Source organism: Echinops telfairi, unplaced genomic scaffold (genome assembly GCF_000313985.2).
Source record: "Echinops telfairi isolate 266 unplaced genomic scaffold, ASM31398v2 ScPeMD7_60;HRSCAF=208, whole genome shotgun sequence".
NCBI classification, from domain to species: Eukaryota; Metazoa; Chordata; class Mammalia; order Afrosoricida; family Tenrecidae; genus Echinops; species Echinops telfairi.
The window spans coordinates 638,100-660,608 of record NW_022103958.1 but is presented as its reverse complement, the minus strand read 5'-3'; the positions used below and the strand labels follow the sequence as shown (position 1 = coordinate 660,608).

The window sequence follows — 22,509 nt, the reverse complement described above, 5'->3', positions numbered from 1 at the left end:
CTTGTGCATTAGTGAGAGCATATGGGGCTATTTTTAAAATAGCCACCAAATCATTATACTTTACAGGTATCCCTGACTCTTTGGCTATGTTCCAGCCAACATGGGCACTATGGTGCCTGCTTTTCTGGTGTATCCAATCAATAGCTTCCCCTCTAAATACTCCATTCTAACTTAAGTTACAGCACGTGTTTCTTGATTCTGTGTTGGAGAAAGAAGTTACTAGGCTACATGAAAAACAGAACAGCATATGAGGTTTGGAGACACGATGTCCTTCATAGGTTCTCCCAAATACAATCTTACCCATCGTCCAGTGCTCCTTGTGTATTGACCAATTCACACAGTTAGAACCACAGGATATTAGCCAACTACTTGTACAAAGGGTAAAGGGTAAAGGGCTCATGGGAAATGACAAAGCCTTTAATTTGATCTGATGGTAACTTTCTCCAAAATCCGTTTCAAATCCCATAGTATCAATGGAAGTATGCATGTCCACTGCTGATCTCAAGGATAGCATGCTTTAGCCAGTCATCCATGTACCAAGTATCTGATGGCATTAGGCCCTAGGGTTGCTTCACAAGTAGAGCTCTCATCTATGCTTGGGTTCATCCTGACTTGTAGTCCTTTCAGTATTTTATCCAGAATTTATCATTTTTTCATTCTTGAGAGTTTGCTGTTGTTCTTTGCTCCAGTCCTGGGAAATACCCTTTTATTGATCTATAACTAGAGTGGCCTCAAGGATTGGGCCAAGTAGAGTACAAATACCCTCTCATACACCAAAAGACCACAAAGGATACAGGTATTTTAGCATCCTACAGGTGTAGTACGCTTGTGTTTTATCAACTGTTGTTTCAGGCAATACAACTATCACCTAACAAGACGACCCAAGGAATGTTTACCACCATTCCAAGCTCTGGCATTCTTTAAGGGTTTATGGTTATCATTTGACCTATACATTCATGATCAGGACATCTTGACAATCTTTAGCAGATAAACATCGTTAAAATTTAGAATAATGTCATCAATTTAAGGAAAACTGTGGACAACAGCAAGAAAACAAAAGCAACAGGTCCATACCATCCATGCTATGGCTACTAACACAACAGTGCTAATATATCTCCATACTGATTCCAGGGAGACAGAGCTAGAGGGATGCTAAAGAAAACATTGTGGTGGTGTTATGTGCCTTCCCATTGATTTTGACTTGGGTAGAGACCCAAGTAAAATAAACAATGCCTAGTGCTGCCCCATTTCCCATTCATTCTGAAGTTTAAAGTCAGTGTTGCAGCATTGTCATTAATGTCAATCCATCTCATTAAGTTCTTCCTCTTCTTCTTATTTACTAAGCATGTTTTCTTTCTTCAGAGACTGGACCCTCCACAATCTACAAGGTCCAGAGTTGAAAACCCCCAGCTGCTCTGGGGAAGATGGACAGGGCTTGCTTTCCCATGGACAGTTACAGTCTTCGAAATCCACAAGGGTTGTTCTACTTTGTCTTATAAGGTCTCTATGAGTTGACATTGACTTTGTGGCTGTGAGATTCCTTTTGTTTTGTTTGTGGGGCACAGGACAGCTTCGTCCCTTCTGACAATGTGTCCAAAATATGAGTCACTGAGTCTCACTGTCCTCACTTCTGGGGAATATCCTGGCAGTATTTCTTTCAAGGCAGATTTGTTTGTTCTGTTGGTAAACCATTGCATTTTTAATATTCTATACTAACACCATAATTCAGATGCATTAACTGTACTCTGATCTTCCTTATTCATCATTCATCTCCCCAAGTGTATGAAGTGATTGAAACTCACATGGCCTGGGTCAGTAGCACCTTTGTACTCAATATGACATCTTTGTACTTTAATAATCTGAAGAAGCCTTTTCCAGCATGTTTTCAGTGCAGTTAGTGGTTTGATTTTTTGACTGTTGTTTCCTTTGGAATTGACCCAAGTAAAACGAAATCGTTGACAATTTTAACATTTCCCCCATATATCACAATAGTAAGGAGCCCTTGCAGGATATTTGATTATACTTTGAGCTGATAATCACAAGGTCAGTGGTTCAAAACCCGCAGCTTTCTGCACCCATAAAGATATACAACATCAGAATTCCTAGAGAGCAGTTCCACCCTGCCCTATTAGGTCACTAAATTTCCGAGTCAACTTGATGGCAGCAGGTTTAGTGTGATTTTATCACAATATTGTTTATCAGTCCTGTTCTAAGGCTTTACCTTGGGGTTTGTTTGTTTTATTTTGAGTTTTATCTTCATGAGTAAGAGCTTGCAATCTGTTCTGGTTTCAGCAAGGAAGATTATATCTTCTGCTATCCCAGCTTGCTAACAAGTGTTTCTTCAGTTCTGATCCCAAATTGTTCCTAGAGTGCAGCTTTTCAGATTATTTGCTCTACAAACTGAATAAGTATGATCAAATGATATAGCCTGGACACATGTTTACTGAGTTTAAATCATGAAATTTTCCATTTTCATCTTCAAAGGACTATCTCCTAGTGTGTATGAAGGTTAAATATGAAAATTGTGATGCTTAGATTTATTGTGCCAATTAAGCCTCCTGAGGAACATATGGCCAGAGTTTAATCAGGTCACATCCTATTGGAAGGTGACTGAGATACTGAGATAAATACTCTCAGAGGCAGGCATCCTGTCTCTCTTCCTCCTTAGTGATCAGTCCAACTCAGTGTTCTGTTGCTTGAGGTATTTCTTTGACTCAGCGATGTGCTGCACTACCTGTGGGCCAAGCCAACCAGTGGATCATGTTGCTAGAGCTTGAGGCTCCTTCAAGACCTGCTTAACAAGGCTGCTTATGTTTACTTTGCTTGTGCTTGAGGCTGTTGGATCATGTCGCCATGCATACTTCAGTAATAGCCTCTATTAAGAGTTGCTTCAATAAGCTCTTGAGCTACTGACTGTAGTTGCCTCACCTTAGAACAGTCTCTGCCTGTCTTGTCTGAAGGAAGACTGCACTCCTCTTAGGTGACCTTGGGCCAGCAGCCAGTATGAGTTGGAGGGCCTTCAGTATATTATCTGTTCCAAGTAAGTGAGTTGAACTGAGCCCTTTGTACTGCTGTGTGGACTAATTATTGGTTATATACCTTCTTGCTGTATAAACTTCTCCTTTTATAGATATATAATCATAAGTGTCCTGGTTTTGTTTCTCTAGAAAACCCTTCCTAACGCAAAAAAAAAAAAAATTAATTTGGTGGTGGGGGGGATTGTAATACTTTATTTTATCCACTGTTTGTTAAGGTATACACAGTCTAATGTTCTTCCACATTTAAAGGCAAGTTTCAGATTCTCCTCTTTTTTCATCCACTTTTTTCTTTTCATGTTCCTGTTGTTGTTTAATAATCTTTTGCTTTCTCTATTTATGACATATTAATATCATCCCACAACTCATCTTGACTCCAGTCATTTTTGTTCACTGTGTCAAGTGTGTTCTTGAGATGGTCTCTAAATTCAGGTGAAGTGTACTCCAGTTCAAATTTTCGGTCTTGGGGGCATGTTTTAATTTTCTGCAGGTTTTACATGAACTTGTATAAATATGCAATTGATGACCTATATCCCACAGCCTGTCCCTAGTTTTGTATTGGCTAATGATATTGAGTTTCTCCATCATAACTTTTCATTATTTCTTATGAATTTCAATTAGCAAGGTAACTGTGTTATAGATTTCCTTAATGCCTTTGTTGTTGAAAAAAGTTATTTGCAATGAATGAGTGGTTGATATTACAAAATCCTATCATTACATCTCTGGTGGCATTTCTATCATCAAGACAATATTTTCCAACTACTGATCCTTCTATTTTCAACTTTCTCATTTCAATCACTAAGAATCATCAATGCTTTTTGAATGCTTGTTTAATAAATTTCAGATTGCAGAAGTTGTGAAAGTATTCTATTTTTGCTTTATTTTTTTACTGTAACTTTTGATGTGTAGATGTCTTATTGTAAATCTATGATTGTTTTCCTATAAGTGACAGCATTGTATCTCAAGATAAATTTCAATTTGTTTGTTTTAATGAAAAATCGGGTGCCATTTCTTGAATTTGTCATTCTTGGCAATGCAATTCATGTGATTTTCCAATTCAAAATAGCCAACATCAGTCCATTTCAGCTCCAAAATTTCATTTCATCTGTGATATCTTTGATGTTTCTAAATTCCATGAAATGACTACTAATGAGTACTTAAAATTGCTTGATTTCATTTTTGGTAACTATTTTGACTAATTATTAATGGGTTTTAGAATTGTTTCTTCTTTGTTTGGGTGTGCCTCAACAAAAAATGAAGGTCACAAAAGCTTGGCTCAATAATTGTCCTTAAAGTTGGCTCTGCTTTGGGAAGGCATCTCTTTTGAGACATATTTATTTTGAGTGCCTTCATACCTGATGGAATTGTCTTCTAGTATTATATTGGAAAACGTTCCAATGCTATAATAAGGTATTTAGTGGCTCAAAAAAAAAAACAACTTGATATACTTCTTCCCTCTCACTAGACTATCTCAGTCTGGAAGTTATGCTGAGACCTGTCAAACAAGGCTGAGCTTGCTAGTATTGTAAATGTACCAATAAAATCTCCACAATCAAAGCAATATAAAAGGCACCACAGTATGGCAAACCTGGCAGACAAGTGGTGGAAACAAGAGTAATGTATTCATCAGGTCTAATAGGGGCTCAAGCCTATTCTCAGAAATTCTAGGGGAGACTTTAAGTTTGAGACAGTTTTCACAACTTGTACCTGCATTTGGAAATTTTTCATAGAGCCCTTATCCCTAGAATGTATTCTGCCAAGTGAAATGCCTTGAAATGGCTCTGATTTTCCAAAGATAAGGATGTATTCAAAGATAAAAGTGTGAGACAACTTGTAAGATAGCTGCCTTTATTTCTGAAACAATCAATATACTGTTTATCCTCTGCCCTGATAAAATTTTAGTTCATCTTCATTGATTGTAGCTGTATGTACCACTATGGAACTGCTCCATGACCCATGGGGACCTAGAGAGGGTTGGAAGGGAAAGTAAAAGAAGTGGTCAGGTGGCCCCCCTGCAGACCACATGTGCTTGAGTTTCCCCTTTCTGATCCCTGCCTCCTTTTGCTCACTCTCTCATCATTATGCCTAATTTCACTGCCCTTAAAACCTAAGGAAGATGGAGAGGCTGAGTCAACTCCAGGACAATTTAGGGTTTCAGCTTATAGAATGGGATGTAATGACACTACTAGTAGATGCAGTAGGAGATAATTATAACAAAACCTTGGAAAAAATGTGACAAAAGGAAAATCCTAAAGGTTTTTGAAGAGAATTATGTAATGTCATAAAAAAAATTGAGCCAGATAATATCTGATTACCTCAGATTTCTCAGCAATATTATCTATAAACCACAGAGGGGAAACTCTATTTTTTATTTCAGAGCACAGTTTAGCTCTTCGAGGTGTCACCCTCGCATGGGTGGGGCATGTGGATAGATTTTGTCTCATTGGTGTAACGGCCCTACTCTTTCTGGCACCAGCATGCTCTCCTCAAAACACACCCAGACACAGACACAGACACAGACACACACACACACACACACACACACATGCAGCTCCCTACACTGACCATGTAGGGAGAACTTCCTCTCAAATGATCATAGAGGAGACCTTCGCTCTACTTCTGCTAGGATGGGGGCTGCTGAGTTAGGCACTGGGTGATATGAAGGCCTAATGAAGGCCACCACTGTCTTGGCAAACCCTCCCCTTGCAATGCCTCTGGCTTACTACCTTGGATGTGGATCCTGGGTTTAGTTTCATGTCACTCCTGACAGTGATAGGGATGCTGTCTTCACCCTGCCCACTTCTCATAGTAATAGCACATTGCATATAAAGTTTTAAAAGGACAAACACATGTCCTCTAAAAGATTACCTATTTACTGGTTTAACCTTTTAAATTGTTTCTGGTGTGAAGGTTTGAAGAATATATCATTTGAATGATCAAATATGTTGTAAAAGTAAATTTATTATATTTTCTTATTATTCCATCAATATGTATGAAGACTACTGTTATAACCCTGCTTTCAATTGTTGGCATTATTAATTGTGTTGTTTTTATTTTGATTTCCAGAAAGATGTAGAGAATATAGATATGATATTATACATATGTATATTCCTATGAGAAAAGAAGAATATGAACAAATTTATAGAATTATTGGGACATTACTACTTTTTAAATCAGTTTTTTCAATGTTTTCCATGTTGCATTCCATATTAACAGATATTGTTTGCTTAGTTGTACACCTAAAGTGTGAGTGATGAATTTTCCTTAATATACTTTATATTTAATATTTTAAAATTTTGTGTAGGTCTTAACTAATTTACCCTAAAATATTTTAGAAAATATTTAGAAAACATCAGTGAATATTCTTCTTTGCAAAGGACACTGCCTGTTACAAATACTTGCACCCTAACCTCTGCCTTCAAGATATTATGAAGTAGGAGTGACACTACAGGACAAGGTATAGTGATCTCATAGAGTTTCCATGAATGTATAGAGAAGTAGATCCTACATCTTTCTATCTAGGAGCAGCTGGTAGATTCAAATCACTGAACATTTGGTTGGCAGCTAACTGATTTATTGGTTACTCCCCCAGAGCTTCTTAAAGATTTTAAAGTTTTACAGATCCTACTGATAATGAGCACCATTTACTAGAACTACATTAAGGACAGTATTTTGGTGAGGATTAGGTATCACTATTAATTTATGGACAAGGAAATAATATGTACTGCTCACAGGCTAAAGTATGGATGCTGAAAGAATAAATAACTTATTAGAGTTGTGTAGATTAACTAATGACTGACTCAGAATGTAAACCTGGAATGTCAAATTGTAAGACAATTGGTGGTAAACTCTGCCCTATACTTCTCTGTATAACACATTTAAGTGAGGGGTTTGATTAGTAGTTTACATTGTTGAATAAAAAGTTGATGGTCTGAAATATAAGAGCCCATGTAATTTACAATAAACATTTTATTAGAAAACTGACAAGTGAAACTGTATATAATTGGACCAAAAATATAGCTACAGTGCTTAATAAAAAAACAGAGAATAATTAAAGAGTAAATGGTTTTAAGAGAGAAGAATCTAAGAGATACCTAGTCAAAGAAAAATAAACCATGAGACTAAACACTTACATCACCGTCATTAACTGGTGCTCTCCCTCTTCTGCAGAAGTCTAACGACAGCCTTTTTCACTTCTTTGTTCCTCAGACTATAAATGAGCGGGTTCAGCATGGGGATCACAATAGTATAAAAAACAGAGGCCACTTGGTCCTTTCCCAAGGAGTAGGCGCTCCTTGGCTTTAAATAAGTAAAAATAAGTGTACCATAGAGGATGGTGACCCCCAGCAGATGAGAGGCACAGGTAGAGAAGGCTTTTTGCTTCCCTGATGTGGAATTGATTTTCAGGATAGTAGAGAGAATGGATGCATAGGAAACAGAGATTGTGATAAGAGAAGCCACTAAGGTGGAGCCACCAAGAATGAATATCATGGTCTCAACATCATGTGTGTCTGTGCAGGACAGAGCTAAAATTGGGGTAGTGTCACAGAAAAAGTGATGCACTACATTGGAGTCACAGAAATGCAAGGTTTTCATGTACATCACATTAACAAGGGACTCACTAGAGCCAATCAAGTATGAGGAAATGATAAGGGAGCAGCAGAGTAATGGGGACATAATGAGTGGGTATTGTAGAGGTTTGCATATAGCTACATAGCGATCATAAGCCATTGTAGAGAGAAGAAGAAATTCCGTGGCACCTAAGAAGACAAAAAAATACATCTGGGCTAAACAGCCTCCAAATGAAATATGTTTGGTGGAAGCTATTAGGTTTTCTAAGGTTTTAGGGGTAATGACTGATGAGTAGCTGAGATCAATGAATGACAGGTGACTGAGGAAGAAATACATGGGCGTGTGCAGCTGGAGGTCCAGGTGGATGATGAGGATCATCCCTGCGTTCCCCAGCACAGTAACCAGGTAGATCAGGAGCAATATATGAAAGAGGACCAGCTGGACCTCTTCAGAGTCTGTGAGTCCCACAAGGATGAAGTCAGGCACGTTTGTGTTGTTTCTTCTATCCATAGTTTGTAACATCCCTGAATAAAAAAACAACAACAGAGTATGCTCACAAGACTACTATGAGTTGTAATTGATATTCTGCAAATCCACAAAAACTCAAATAAACAAAGATAAAATTATAGTTTAAATGCATGTTTCCCTGTGCTTTTTAAAATTTGGCTTTTGTTTCTAATACCACTTGATACTAAATGACTAGTCAGAAATCTCAACCTCAATGGATTTAAATGTGGGAAAATTATGGAATATATAATATTCATTTTCAGTAGTCATTTTGATTTTTTAACTAGACCACTGAAAATTAAATTATTTCTGAGTTAAGTGTTTGTAACTATTTGCCTTGGTGTCACACACACACACACACACACACACACACACACACACACACCCCAAGCTCTGTCATTGAGTTGATTTCAGCTCACAGTGATCTGGGCTTTTTAAGGCTTTTGATGGGAGCAGAAAGCCTCATCTTTTGCCTGTGAAGAAAATGGTGGGTTTGAAAAACCAACCATGTGGCTAACAGCCAAACATGCAACTCACTTATGCCGCAAACTCTCTCTGCATATGTCTACATGTGTGTGTGTGGTCTTAGAATGACTCCATTTTTTTGAGCTCACCTAAACCAAACCAAAGCCCTTTGCAATTGAGATAATTGATACTCATAGCTACCTTATATGACAAAGCAGCACTACACATAGATACCCTAAAATGATGATAAATATTTAGAGAGAGAGGGTATCATGATTTCTACAGTGGTTAGAGAATTCCACGTGATGATCAGTTAGCAGGTAGGTACATAACCACTTGTCACCTGAGTCCCTTTGTTCTAAGCATAAATCTTATAATTTTGCAAACAATTCTTACCATGAGCCAGAGCTGTTGAAAACCATTTTAATCCAAAATTACCTGTCTAGTATTTTATAAAGCTCAAATTTTCTTCCAAAAAATTATATAAAATATTTAAGGTGACTGCACTTTCTATGTTGTAATATTATGCTCCTTTCTGATGAATTATTTTCAAATTTGTGTGCAGACATTTTTCTCCCTGAGATAAAGTAAATAAACTTCAAGTTTTCATCTGTTCCTAGTCAACTATGAAATTCATTAGGAAATTATATAGCTGGAAAAAATATATCTATATATCTGGAAACTATTATGAACATAAACAGAGCACAGAAACCTTTGTTGCTCACCTAATAATTCCAGGGCACCTCTTGTACTGGGGAAAGCTGAGAATGCAATATTGGTCATCCTGGAGGACTAATGTCCCTGGGGGATTGCTGGACACATTCCCAGGGAGAAAAGTTCAACAATTAATGGGTTCATGTGAGGTTTGTAAGAGTTGTCTATTCCCTTAGAAGTAACATAATGAGGGGATGATGTTTGTGTCTTCCTTTATGGCTGGCTACATTTTTTTACTAGGATGCTGGAGATGCTATTGCTAGAGAAATATTTAATTACTTTGTAACCTAGAAGTTAGAAAGTAGCCACTCTGAGTGATAGAGTGAGACAAGTGGTAGAGTGGGACATTTTTATATTGAATTATTCCTTGTGTTTTAAAGTATAATATTATAATAAGTATAAAATACCTTAATTTAAAAATGAGAATCCTATAAAATTTGAAGAACAAAACTTTAATTCAGGCAATCTATTTTACTGTTTTAATTGACATATTATTTACATACTGCTCAATGGTTTAAGCATTTTCAAGATGTGTGATATCATGACCAAAATCTATTTTAGAAAATTTTCTTTTTTCTTGTGCTCATTATTAGCTCCCCATTTCCCCAACACTCTATTAACTCTAATAAACTATTAACCCAATTACTTCCTCTATAGATCTAAACACTTTATTTTTCATGACTTTTCTTTCAATTATTCTTCACATAAGTATTATAGTGGTGTATTGCATCAAAATTATACTATATACCCAGTCTTTCATCCTCATGTTATTACTACAAACTTAAAATATATCTTGTTTTGCGTAACATTAGCCTTCTTTATAATACAAGAGTGATAGATAATTTTTTGTCAACTTGAAGATGTATAAATGTGTAAGAGTGGAGTCCCAGCATCAAACAGGCCAGTCCGATGCTGTCCCCTTGGAAGTGTGGCCCGCCATCATCCCCCTTCCTGCTTGATGGCCACCCTGAGAGTTGTCAGAGCCCTGCCATATTTCCACAGACCTTGGATCCACATGACTGTGCCCTCACTTGCCTGTGATCTTCCTGCATTCCGCATCATTGTATGTGATTACCATGTCTGAAGAGGGACGTAGAGAATAACGTCAGACTCAATCAACATGATGCCAGTGAGCAACTGAGTGGTGCCCAGTAGCTGTCTTCCCACCAAGAATATTCACCAGCAGATGTGTGGACCCTGAGGAATAACAGTGCATGCGTGGTGCGGGTGCTCTATACAGGGTTGAGCTCTTCCTCACTGCCATCAAGGTGATGTTGACTCATAGCAACCCTACAATAAAGGGTAGAATTGTCCCTATGAGTTTCTGAGACTGTAACTCTTTACAGGAGTGGAAAGTTGTGTCTTTATCCTACATAGAAATTTATGCAAATATTTTCACCGTTGTACTACAATTAGAATTTCTTTTTTGCTTTGACATTTGGAAACAAATTTTATTTAAGATCTGAAATACAATACCTAAAATATCAATTTTTCAGAAAACTGCGGCTGCACAATTATGCATTGCCTCTATCATGTTAGAATGTGTATTAAATTCAAATACAAAACAATGAAACAAATTACCATCATTCAACAATTTCAGCGAAGATAGAATGCCTAAGGAGCAACATAGATGATTTACAGAGGACGGTCTGTTGTACTTCAAGCACAATTAAAAAAAAAAGAGAGCACAAATGCATAGCTTTTCAGGTACATACATTAAGTTGAATCTTTGGCACTAGGAATCAGGGCATTTTGTCACGTAGCATTAACACATATTAGACATATGTATAGTGTCAAAGGAATAGAAAGCACCACCAGCATTCAAGTAATGTTATCAACTAGGCAATGACATGTTCTCATGAAGGTTTCTTCATTGACTAATAACTGCGCACACTGGTAGCAACTTTTAAATGAGAAAAGTTGTTTATACTCCCTTCTATTTTCTGTTTGAAACAAACAGAAAATGAACTTAAATGTCAGCCCTGTAATACATTAACAATTTTGGAGAACATCTACTATACAAGAAAAAGAGTAAGAACAACAATAACCAAAGAAAGTTTTACAGATAACCAGATTTTAATAGTAAGTGGTCAGTTACCCTCACAGGGCTTTGTGATGGTACTTGGCTGAAACCACTTTGTAATCAGTGGCACCAAACAGGGCCGCAGAATTTTTTGCCAGGCATTTTAGGAAATCGTGCAGAGAGCCCCCAAATAACACCAGGCTATTTTCATCAACGGGTATGTAAGCCTACCTTGCACCGATTCTTACAGATAATCTCAAAGGGGAGGTGCCCCATAAATCTGAGGCACAGATGCCTCAGGGGGAGCCATAATAAATTTAGCATACTGGGGCCTCTCGAATTTATAAAGCAGCTGAATGCCCTACATCACATTGAAATTCTCATTTATTCCCACCACAACTTCATTAACTTCATACTCCTTGTTGTCAACATTTCCTTCAGATCTCTTGCAATTTGCGTACTCTTCCAGCATGGCATCTACGTGCTTCTTAGCCGGGAGCTGAAACAACTGCTTCTGCCTGGTAACGAAGTCCCAGTCCTCGACAAGCCATGGTTTAATTCTTCAAGAATCTTCACCTTCGCCTCCACACGATTCTTGAATGCCTCTTCGCTTTCCACAGTAGCATCTACCCGGGCCCTTTTCTTCCGAGGTGGCTGAGTTGCATCGCTGGTACTCCGTTTTCAGAAGTCTCTGCTTGTTCTTCCTTGCGAATTCCCATGGGGGGTTCTCTGCAGAGGGACCCCCCACCCCCATCTGCCCGCAAGAGCTGCCTCCAGATTCTTCTACTGAGGGCCAGCTGTCTTCTCTCCCGGGGCGGCCCCTCTCATCTTGCTTCTCTGCATGTTGGTTCTAGTTGATTTTTTGAAGTTGTCTTCCTCGGCAGATTGTTGTCCATGGGTTTGAGAGCCCTGCTTTCTGGATCTCATTCAAACCTGTTTTTATTCCAACCAATAATCTTCCTTCTTCCCCTTCCAAGAACTCCTAGTGTTTTCTCAGGTGGCACCTTCTTACCGGTCTTCAGGGAGGGTTTGGAAGGATGAGATGGGGGTCTAAAATTCTGTAATGAGGGACAGTTTTGTAAGCAGGATCAGATTTTCTGATCCTTAGTGGACAGCAAACTTAGCTTTTTGGATACTGACTTGAAACGAGAACTCAGCTATTTACAGAAGGTGACGTGTGTTCACTGCCGGTCCTCAAACCACCATAGTCTACTTGGAAATGTTTACATATAAAAAATGAGAACAGAAATAAAGAAAATTGACATTAATGTTAGTAAATATTTTATAATGTTATCTGCTAAAATGGTTATTATAAAATTATCGTTTTTCAGCATGTGATTAGGTCAAAGGTTTCCTTAATTATAAAAGTAAATAAATATGAAAAGCTCAACTATTTTTATTCAGGAGTATTTTTTCCAAGAAGGGGAAGCAAAGGGGAAATGCAAAATTACACATAAATTTAGAATCAGTGTCAAATAGTTTCCTTAATCATGTTGTTGGTGTCTAGAACATAATTATTTTCCATATTCATTTATCTTAATATTTTAATATTTAATTTCTATATTTGAAGATTCTATATTAAAGATTCTATAATCAGGAAAAAATAATTTTATTTCCAACCCAATTCATAGGTCTTTTATTATGGTTGCATCTACTTTGATGTGTCCAAGGTTCTTGGTCTCTCAAACTGAAGAATAAGCTCAAACCACAAACAGCAAGACGTTAAGTAACATTTGTTTAGAAAGACAAGCACCCATCACAGGGGATGGTTTCTCAAGTGGGTTGCCACTAAAAGAGCTATGTCTAAAGACTTTTTTATTGGATGTGAGGTACTTGGCCTGTCTGTGTCTCTAGGTTATGGACTAACCAATCCCAGAACTGGTCACATTCCTGAAGTCCAATTATGAATCTACTCTTGCTCTGTCCACGCAGAGGTCTTGCAAGAGTATGAACAAGGATGTAGTAGGTAATGGGTCAGCAATGAGAGTTGTAGGCTTCCTGATTTAGGAGTTTTTAAATTACGTAGTATAGGGCTCTATTGTCAGTGATCTAAGATTTAAAATCATCTAGCCTGTGGAAATCACCTCAGCAGACATCCTAACACTCCTCTCTTTTCCCTCTCTCTGCCCATGGGATTTTTTCTCTCCTATATCTACTTTGTACGTTCTCTCTCTCATTATTAGTATTATTAATTGCCCTTTTGTCCAGATCTCAAGTAGAGAACTATGGTGTGCCTGACCCAGACCATTGCACTTTCCATCAGACGTGAGATCTAAACAATGAATCAGGAAGATTGCAGAAGGAATAGTGATTTTGAGTCATGGTGTTGGTGAAGACTATGGAATACATCATAGACTGCTGAACAACAAACAAATTTATCTTAGCAGAATTATAGGTAAAATGGTCCTTAAAAGTAAGGATGGCAAAACTTTATCTAATTTAATTTGCCCATGTTATTATGAGAGGCCAGTCCCTAGGGAAGTAAATCAAGTTAAGTAACATGGCAAAATAAAGGAGGACTCTTCAGAGGAGGGATTAGCATAGTGGCTAAAGCAATGGTTTAAAAAATGATTAGCATTGTGAGTATGGCACAAAGTCTAACAATGCTTGATTGTTTTTTACAGTTTCACCATGAGTAAGAATCAATTTGATGTAACCCCACAAAAACAACAATTTGAAAGAAAATTAATGTGAGTATAATATACAAACTGACTTTTAACTCCAAATGAAATGACACTACTTTAGGAAAACTAACATTTTCTTTAGAGCTAGTGGTCAGCTCTGTGTGAGTTTTGAATTTGATAGTAACTGAGTTAGTTAATTGTGCCAGCCTGGCCAATAATCACATGTGGGGCTAATTGAAAGGCGGAGGAATAAATGGGTGATGAGCCTCGCCTTTCTAGTTCTTTGATCTCTTGTTTTGTGATGGTTGCACCGGGTGCAGCTGCTTTAGCAGTTCCCTGCTTCAGCTTGCAAGATTGACTTCCTACAAGACATCCCCAAGGAGAAGCTACATGGACCTATCCCGATGCAGCCCTGGGTGCTGGAGCAGCCATGTGGAGACCCCTGCTAGTGCTGAGATGCTTGTTCGTTCACTGACTCAGCTTTCCTCCTGCAGTCGGTGTCATTGCCTCTGTTTTGTGAGGTGGAGGACTTTGTGGACTGGTGTTGGATTAATGAGTTAATGTTGGACTTGTGGGCTTGGGCAGCATTGGGTTGGGATGTTTTCATAATGCACATTTTTTTTTACATAAAACTCTCTCTTATACATGAGTTGCTGTGGATTTGTTTCTCCAAAGTACCCAGACTAATACAGTAACCTTTATGTTATTAAAATAAATACTTCATGGGAATGTGAGTTTTAAAATTCAACAGTGGTTACTAACACAGGTTGATGGCTCAAATCTTTTAAAAGAAAATTTTAAATAAATATGCTTAGAAGCATATTTTCCAAAACTTCTTATGAGGTTATGCTTCAGTGGCAGGAATATACATATATATGCATATGAATACATATGTGTGTGTATGTATGTTATCTACTCTTTCTTTTATGCATTAGAATGATAAAACTTTCCATCCTTAAGTTTATCTTGATACATGACTGTTCAACAATATACATTTAATAGCTGAACACATATGCATACACATATATTTATCTATGTGGAATTCTTGGTGTTATAATGGTGGTTATGCAGTGGGTTGCAAGGCCATCAGCAGTTTGAAACTACCCATCTCTGTGAGGGAGCACAATAAAGTCATACTCTCCTAAAGAGGTGTACTGTGGGAAGTCCCCATGGTCTGTTCTACCCTGTGCTATAGTTCCACAATGAGTCATAATCTACTTGAGAGCAGTGAAGTGAATGAGTCCATCAATTTTTCATACTATGGTAGCTTGTTTATTGCTGAAATGCTGGAAACTATGTTGTGTTAAACGAGGTTGACTAGAGAAACAAATCCAGAGACACTCATATATTATAAGAGCTTTCTATATTTATAAAACAGCACAATCCAGATCAATTCAATAAGTCTAAATATTAGCCCATAAGTTCAATACTAGTTCATAAATTCCTCTTCAGATTGATGCCACACATACAGTGATGCAAAAGAGGAACACCACAGGCCAGTGCATGCAAAGTCTTGTGGATCCAGCGATGCTGGAAGCATCACCAGGGCTCTCACAGGTCTCCGCATGGTGCCACATGCCTTGTCAACAGGAAGGTGAAGTAGAGAGAGGCTGGCCTCCTGTGTGCCATTTATCTTGGTGGCCCTCCCATCAAGCTGTGACCTTATTGACAGGATACACCCACACCTTCACTCTTAGTACCCTCAAGTTGACACGAGATCATGTAACTACTACAAACCACTCCTTATCAACTTGGCATTTAAACATCCCTTTCATCATAAATTTTAAACAAAACAATAATAAAATCATATTTGTCCCGGTAGGCTAAAACTAAAATGAATATAAGTTAAAATGTGTCAGCCTCCACTCCCCTCCACCTAGGGCAAATCAACCGAAATAGCAGGGGGAACTCCAGCCTGCCCTCTGTGGTAGTGCTGCACACCACATGAGGCAGCTGTGACAGCCATCTACAGTACACTGCACTGCTGAAGAAACCCCCGTTGGACCCCTAAGGTGATCTTGCCAACTAGGCCAATTCTGCCCAGCACCTCTGAGTCCCTGCATTAAAAGGGCACACCAACCTGCCATTATGGGGAAGCATTTAAACCCCTCTGGTCCGACATTCAGGCAATCAGGGATCAGCTATCTCTTTGTTCTTTATTTTTTCCTCTTCTTTTTCTTCCTTCTTTACCATTACAGCCAATCTTAGTGAGCTCAGTTCTGTTTTTCCCCCTTCTTTCTCTTTCTTCTTTTTATTTCTTTCTTTACTCTCTTCTCCTCTTTCTCTGCTTTTATGATTCTCTCCTCTCATTCTCTATCCTTCCATATGCCACTTCTCATTTCCAGACCCCTACCCTCTGCCTAGGGCAATGCTGCCCACCCAGTGGGAAGACCAACAGCCTTCCCCCTGTGACAGTGCTGCGCATGACACAGCACGGTCATGCCTTTACCCGTGCCTTTACTTTACCCAGTATGATGCCTTTCTCTATGGACATGTCTCTCCTGATACCACTTCCAAATTATGTGAGAGGAGGTCTTATATCCTTATTTACCATTCTGGATGGACTTCTTCCAAGGCAGATCTGTTGGCAATCTATGGTACAACATTTTCTCCTTTTATCATAGTGTTACCTGTGGTTCAGCAGTGAGACTTTGGTTTCCTCTACTTTGAGGTGTTATCCATATTGAAGGCTGCAACATTTGATCTTCATCAGCGTTTCTAGTCTTCCTCACTTTCAGCAAGCAAAGTTTGTGTCATCTGCATATCAAAGTTGTTACCAAGTCTTTATTCAATCCTGAGACTTTGTTCTTCTTCATTTAATCCAACTCCCTTGACTGCTTGCTCAGCATAAAGATTGAACAATGATGATACGATCCTCACTGTGTTAGTCTTGGTCCTTTAGAGAAACAAATCCACAGAAACTCATGTATAAGAGAGTGTTTTATATAAAGGTTAAGTGCACATCAAGAAAACATCCCAACCCAATGCTGCCCAAGCCCACAAGTCCAACATTGACCCATATGACCAACACAAATCCACAAAGTCCTCCTCCATCTCACAAAACAGATGCAATGATGCCGACTGCAGGAGGAAAGCTGAGTTAGTGAATGTGTAAGCATCTCAGCACTGATAGGGGTCTCCACACGGGTGCTCCAGCACTCAGGGCTGTATTGGAGTAGGTCCATGTGGCTTCTCCTCTGGGATGACTTGCAGGATGTGATCCTTGCCAAGTGAAGCAGGGAACTGGCTAAAGCAGCTGCACCCTGGTCTGACCATGAGAAAGCAAGAGACGTGAGAACTAGAATGGCAAGGCTTACTGAGCCATTTATCCCTCTGCCCTTCAATTAACCTCACATGTGTTTATCAGCCAGGCTGGCACAATAACCTACCTACCTCAATAACACACATCTTTCGTGATTTTCAGCCCTTCAGAGTGCCCTTATTCAGGCCACACAAGTAACACTTTCATGGGTTCTAAAAGAGCATAATTAGGGTCCTGCAATTTTTAATCTTGAGAAGAGTAGTATTTCTCAAGGTTACCCATAGTTTTTATAATTCCTATAACAGAATGTCTTCACATAATCAATAAAACACTTTTGGATGACCCTGCTCCTTTTTGAAATACTGATAATATAGTTTCACCATCACAGCTACACACAAGCTACCACAGTGCAACAAACTGACAGATAAGTGGTGATGTATCTATTTTATTGGAATAGAAATTGTCATCATTCTCCAGTGAAGCAGCTTGTGCTTTGAGTTGCTCACCTTCCAGTGAGCACCCAAACTCATAGCCCAGTGTGGTAGGCCAGGTTGACTAGAGAAATAAATCCAAGAACACTCATGTATGTATAATAAAGAGCTTTATATCACAGAGTAATTTTATATTAAAAAAAATCCCAGCCCAGTCCAGATAACATCCTTAAGTGTGATATTAACTCCTGAGTTTTATACTAGTTCATAAATCCTTCTTCAGACTCACGCAGCGCATGTATTCATGGAAAATTCTGGAAGATCACAGATCAGTGGGTGCAAAGTCTTTGGATCCAGTGGTGGTGGAAGCATCTCCAGAGCTCTCGCAAGTCTCAGTGTGTCTTCATGTAGCTTGGCAACAGGAAAGTGAATCAGAGAGAGAAGCTCTTGCAGGACTCAGCCAATCTTCTTGTGGCTTGTCAAGAGGAAGACATAGCAGAGAGAGATGGAGACCAGAGAGCCATTTATCTCAATGACCCTCCAATAAAGCTGCAACCTGATTGACAGACTAGACTAATCTACACCCCTTCACTCTTAATACTCTCCAGTTGACACAAAATTATGTACCTACCACACCCAGAGTTTAATAAGTTGATTAGGTTAATAAAAAATAAAAGAGAGGGACATTAACTATTAGTAATTACAAATATCTGGAATGAAACAGTGGATATCAGTGTAGTCCTCATGAATATTATTGGGAGGGTAAAGTATTAAAAATAATTCTTGACTAATATAGTTTGAAACATAAATAGAATATAAGTTTTTAAAAGATGTTCATAACAGAAAAAAGGCAACTCATTAAATGGGTAATAGGATAGAAATTGAATTAGTCATTTTAAGCTTTCTCCACATGCACGAAAATGAATGATTTACTCCTTTCAATTAAAAAGGATACTTTCTCTGTTTTATCAATATCATCAATGTTGCTAAATGGATCTTGATCTAATACATTTTATCTGATATACAAAGATATTTCCCTGAGTGAACTATGCCTAATTGTTGATAGCACTAAGAAATCCACAGCCCTTCCTTATTGAGCATAAATAGTAACACAATCAGGAGGCAGTCAGTCAGACCTGACAAGGGGATGCTACACACTTGAAAATTGAGAAAGCTGTACAGGGAGGGTCCATCCTGTCTCCATATGTACTCAATCTGAATGTGGAAAAAAAAAAATCTGAGAAACTGGGAATATGAAAACCAAGAGGAGGAATGGTGAATTTTCATTACACTACCAGAGTGCCCTGCTATAAGGATGAGGCATCTTTGAAGCAGGATAGAGAGAGAGATAGAACCCAGGACCTTAGGAAGAAGAGGATGTTCTAGTTCTCTGTGTGAAGTCTAGAGGCACCGGAGTCTGTGACACTTAGCTTATGGGACAGAGCAATGGAAGCAGTGCTTAGACAATGGAACTGTGAGACAATGGAACTGTGAGGCAGGGTCACAGGCCAGCTTCCTGGTCCAGGAAAGCCCAGGTCAAGGGATCACATTGCTGAGAGGCAAAGGATTAGAGATTTGAATGCTGGCTGAGGATAAGTGTTGCTGTGAACCAAAGATAATACGCTTAGTGATGACTGACCTTGACTTGTGGTAACCTATTACCTTTCTAATCAACCTCCGTACTTGTTAGTGATGTCTTTGAGTTCCGTGTTGCCATTGCTCTGGATGATCAAATTTGGCATTCCAGTAGAGTACCTGGGAAGAATGGTTGGTGTCAGAGTAGGGTAAAGAAGGTTGGAGCATGGAGGCAAGTCTGACCCCTGCCTTGTGCAGTAGAGAAACCAGAGGAGGTCAAATATGGTCCACAAGCCATATTCTGCACTTGTGAATTGCCTGTGACTCAACTTTGCCTGCTGATAACTATGGTGACTTGAAGCATTTAGTGCTGAATGTCAAAGATTACAATTTCCACTATGGATTACACATTAATGTACGAATGAATCATCAAAAAGCACACACACACACACACACACACACACACAGTCATTTCGTCCATTTGGGCTGATGAAACCCTCCAGGAGAGGGAGCAGCGCCCCTGTGGGTTTCCAAGGCTGTAACTGTGACTGGAGTTGAAAGTCTCATTTTCTCTCTTGCCGAGCAGCCGGGGGCATCGCATTGTGAACCCATTGTCTCTAATGCTTTCACCATTTGATGATCCTAAACAGCAGTGAGTGAGGGCTTCAGTTTCTCCCACAACCTGCTCATACTTTCAGTGCATGCTTTTGATCATTGGCATCTTAAATGGAGTAAAGGGATCCTTTATGATACCAACATTTGCTCTGTGGAGAAGGATGACACAGTCTGTTTCCATACAAATTTACAGCTATGAGGACTCTATACAAGGATGCCTAGTGACAGAGTGGTTACACATTGGGTTGCTAACCCCAAGTTCAGCAGTTCAAAACCACCAACAGCCTCACAGGACTATGGCAAGTCTTACAATTCCTGTAAAGTTACCGTCCCGAAACTCACAGAGGCAGCTCTCTGCTGTCTGGAAGGTTCACTTTAAGAAAGAAATGCCTCCATGGAAGTCAATGAGCAGTTGTCAGAATTGACTCTAAAGCAGTTCATTTTTGGTTGTACCCATTTTTTAGAAATATAAACAATTTTAATTACCAGAATAAGTAGATTGGATTTAAGGGCATTGGATTCATTAAAGATCTAATTACTATCATAGAAAGAACTGTCCTGTATCATGAAATTTCCTTTCCAATCTTATGCCATATGTTTTCCCATTAAAAGATCACCTTTCTAGGTACAAAAATTCAGTCATGTAGTCATTTTTATCATGTAGATTATTATTCCAGAATGATTCTCTTGCTTACTCAAGGGATAAAAATTCCTGTTGCTTTTCTGTTCCAAAAGAGTGTTAGTAAATTTTCCCCGTGGGGAAATTCCCATCAGCTTATAGAAGACATTAAAACGCTGATATACAAACCCAAACACATGATATTTAGAGTCAACATTGACTGAATGAGCAGGTCTGTCTTACGGGGAAATGAAATGTTTTTCATCACTTACTAAATGTTATAGAAGCTGGAAATTCGAATCTCTAATATGCCTTAGTATTTAAGTTCCATACAAATGATTCTAGTTAATTAAACCTATAATGAAAAGTGAAAAACATATCCTGGAAACATATAAAAGAAAAGAGACAGCATATTTATATCACCTGAAGTGCCAAGTCAGAACTGTGTTTTAATATTTTCATTGAAGTAGAGAATAGGACCAATAAAATTAAGATGCTCTATCTAAAAATTAAAGAAATGTTTAACTAATAGATGAAGTATCAACCAGATGTGGGTAAATGCTATTTCTGAATCATAATTTCTTTCTCTCAAATGGATATATTAGATTTTACTCCAGAAGACATTAAATTATTTTAAAAGGGTATGGTCTATTCATGCAGCTTGCATTTGAAAGAGAATTAAGATATGTGAAGGTGTTCTTTTGCATTTTCACAGCGAATGATTTCATAATTATAAAAATATATAATGGAATTTCAAAATGTTAATAGCAACATTTTCAATTGTAGAATCAGATAAACATGAGCCTGAATTATCACTGTGCTGGTGTGGCTTGGCACAAGCTGCTTTTCTAGATGGTGCTCAATTCTCACATCTTATTTAGTTTTAACGTCCCTCTCTAGGTTGCATATGATAGTAAGTCTACACTAGACTCTGAAGTCTTGGGTTCATTGAGGAACTCTCAGAGTGCAGTGACTAAGCACTGAGCTGACAACACCAAGGTCTGCACTTGAACCCACCATGGCTGCCCCAGAGAAGGATGAAAGTCCGCTTCTCTGAAACCAGAGCCAGGTAAGCAATGGGCAATCTCCTCTGTCCTACAGGGTCTCTGTGAACCAGAATCCGCTCAAGAGCATCAGGTTTGGTTCTGCAAGGCAGTTGGCTTTATTCTTGCATATACTAGGGAATGTATTCTTGGTAATAGATTCTTTAATTAATTCTCTAGAAATTGATTATATGTTTTTCCAAATTTACTCACGTTTTATTTCCTCTCAATGTGCTTCTCCATCTCTACCTATTTCCAGTTTTTTCTCTGAGTTTGTTCTGTAAATATTTTAACTTGCTTTCCATGAATTCCTGAATGATACATAGAAAAAAAGGAGTGCGAAGAGGTCAACAAAATTATAGATAAAAGGAAATGCAGAGAAATGTTAATTTTATGAGTCCCTAATAATAAATCTATGTGTATTCTATTGATGTTTAATCATCTCCGTTTTATTACCATTGTAGTACTCTAATTAAATACATTATAAATTATTATAGTAGATTATTTGTGTGTATCCTCAAGAGATACATACAAATTTTCTTGATATGAATGTTTATAAACAATGCAATTTAATTATGCAATTTTATTCTGGACTTATATAAAAATTAAATCACAGTTACAATCTTTAGCCCCAAACCTATGAAGTTATTTATTTATTGTCTGAGAAAAATCTCCTACATGGACCCATGAGGAACATGTTAGAGAAACCAAAAATATATTCTTTCCTCTCCTTCCAACAGTAATTTAAAATTGATTATTTTATTTCTTAAAAGATGATGTCATCTAGCAAGTGGCATTTAATAAATATAAATTATTCATATAAGTCTGAATGAAACTGTGCTTTGTGTGTGACAAGTGTTCACATTTCATTGATGCTGTTAATCACACTGAAATCAGCTTCAACTAAAAACAAAGGGTTACCTATCTTCATGATTGTTTATATACTCTAGTCCATTGTTGTGGCTAAGGTATATATTGGGTGTCTTCAGCCTTATGAAGTCCTGTTGGAACAATGGTTTAATGT

At 38.2% G+C, this 22,509-nt stretch overlaps 2 protein-coding genes and 1 pseudogene across 2 annotated transcripts in view; 1 reads left to right on the top strand and 2 right to left on the bottom strand.

Moving 5' to 3' along the window:
- Window positions 1-525: 525 nt before the first annotated feature.
- Window positions 526-8,117, bottom strand: LOC101638606 (olfactory receptor 8H1-like). Its single transcript, XM_004708516.2, has 2 exons — window positions 7,184-8,117; window positions 526-620 (listed from the first exon to the last, which is right to left on the bottom strand). The coding sequence occupies exons 1-2, from the start codon at window positions 8,115-8,117 to the stop codon at window positions 526-528; spliced, it is 1,029 nt and encodes a 342-aa protein (XP_004708573.2).
- Window positions 8,118-11,393: 3,276 nt separating this feature from the next.
- LOC101661835 lies at window positions 11,394-12,270 on the bottom strand (annotated as a pseudogene).
- A 1,446-nt stretch (window positions 12,271-13,716) lies between these two features.
- The window catches only part of LOC101638925 (olfactory receptor 1094-like), a 12,192-nt gene continuing 3,399 nt past the window's right edge, over window positions 13,717-22,509 (top strand). Inside the window, exons 1-2 of the mRNA XM_030885834.2 lie at window positions 13,717-13,729; window positions 19,712-19,779. Of these exons, the coding sequence (XP_030741694.2) occupies window positions 13,717-13,729; window positions 19,712-19,779 (81 nt within the window). The remainder of the gene's footprint in view (window positions 13,730-19,711; window positions 19,780-22,509) is intronic.

Coding starts and splice junctions, on each gene's coding strand:
- LOC101638606 (XM_004708516.2), bottom strand. CDS start 8,117: ATGGATAGAAGAAACAACACAAACGTGCCTGACTTCATCCTTGTGGGA. Junction 621..7,183: donor GCAGAAGAGGGAGAGCACCA/GTTAATGACGGT, acceptor AAATACTGAAAG/GACTACAAGTCAGGATGAAC.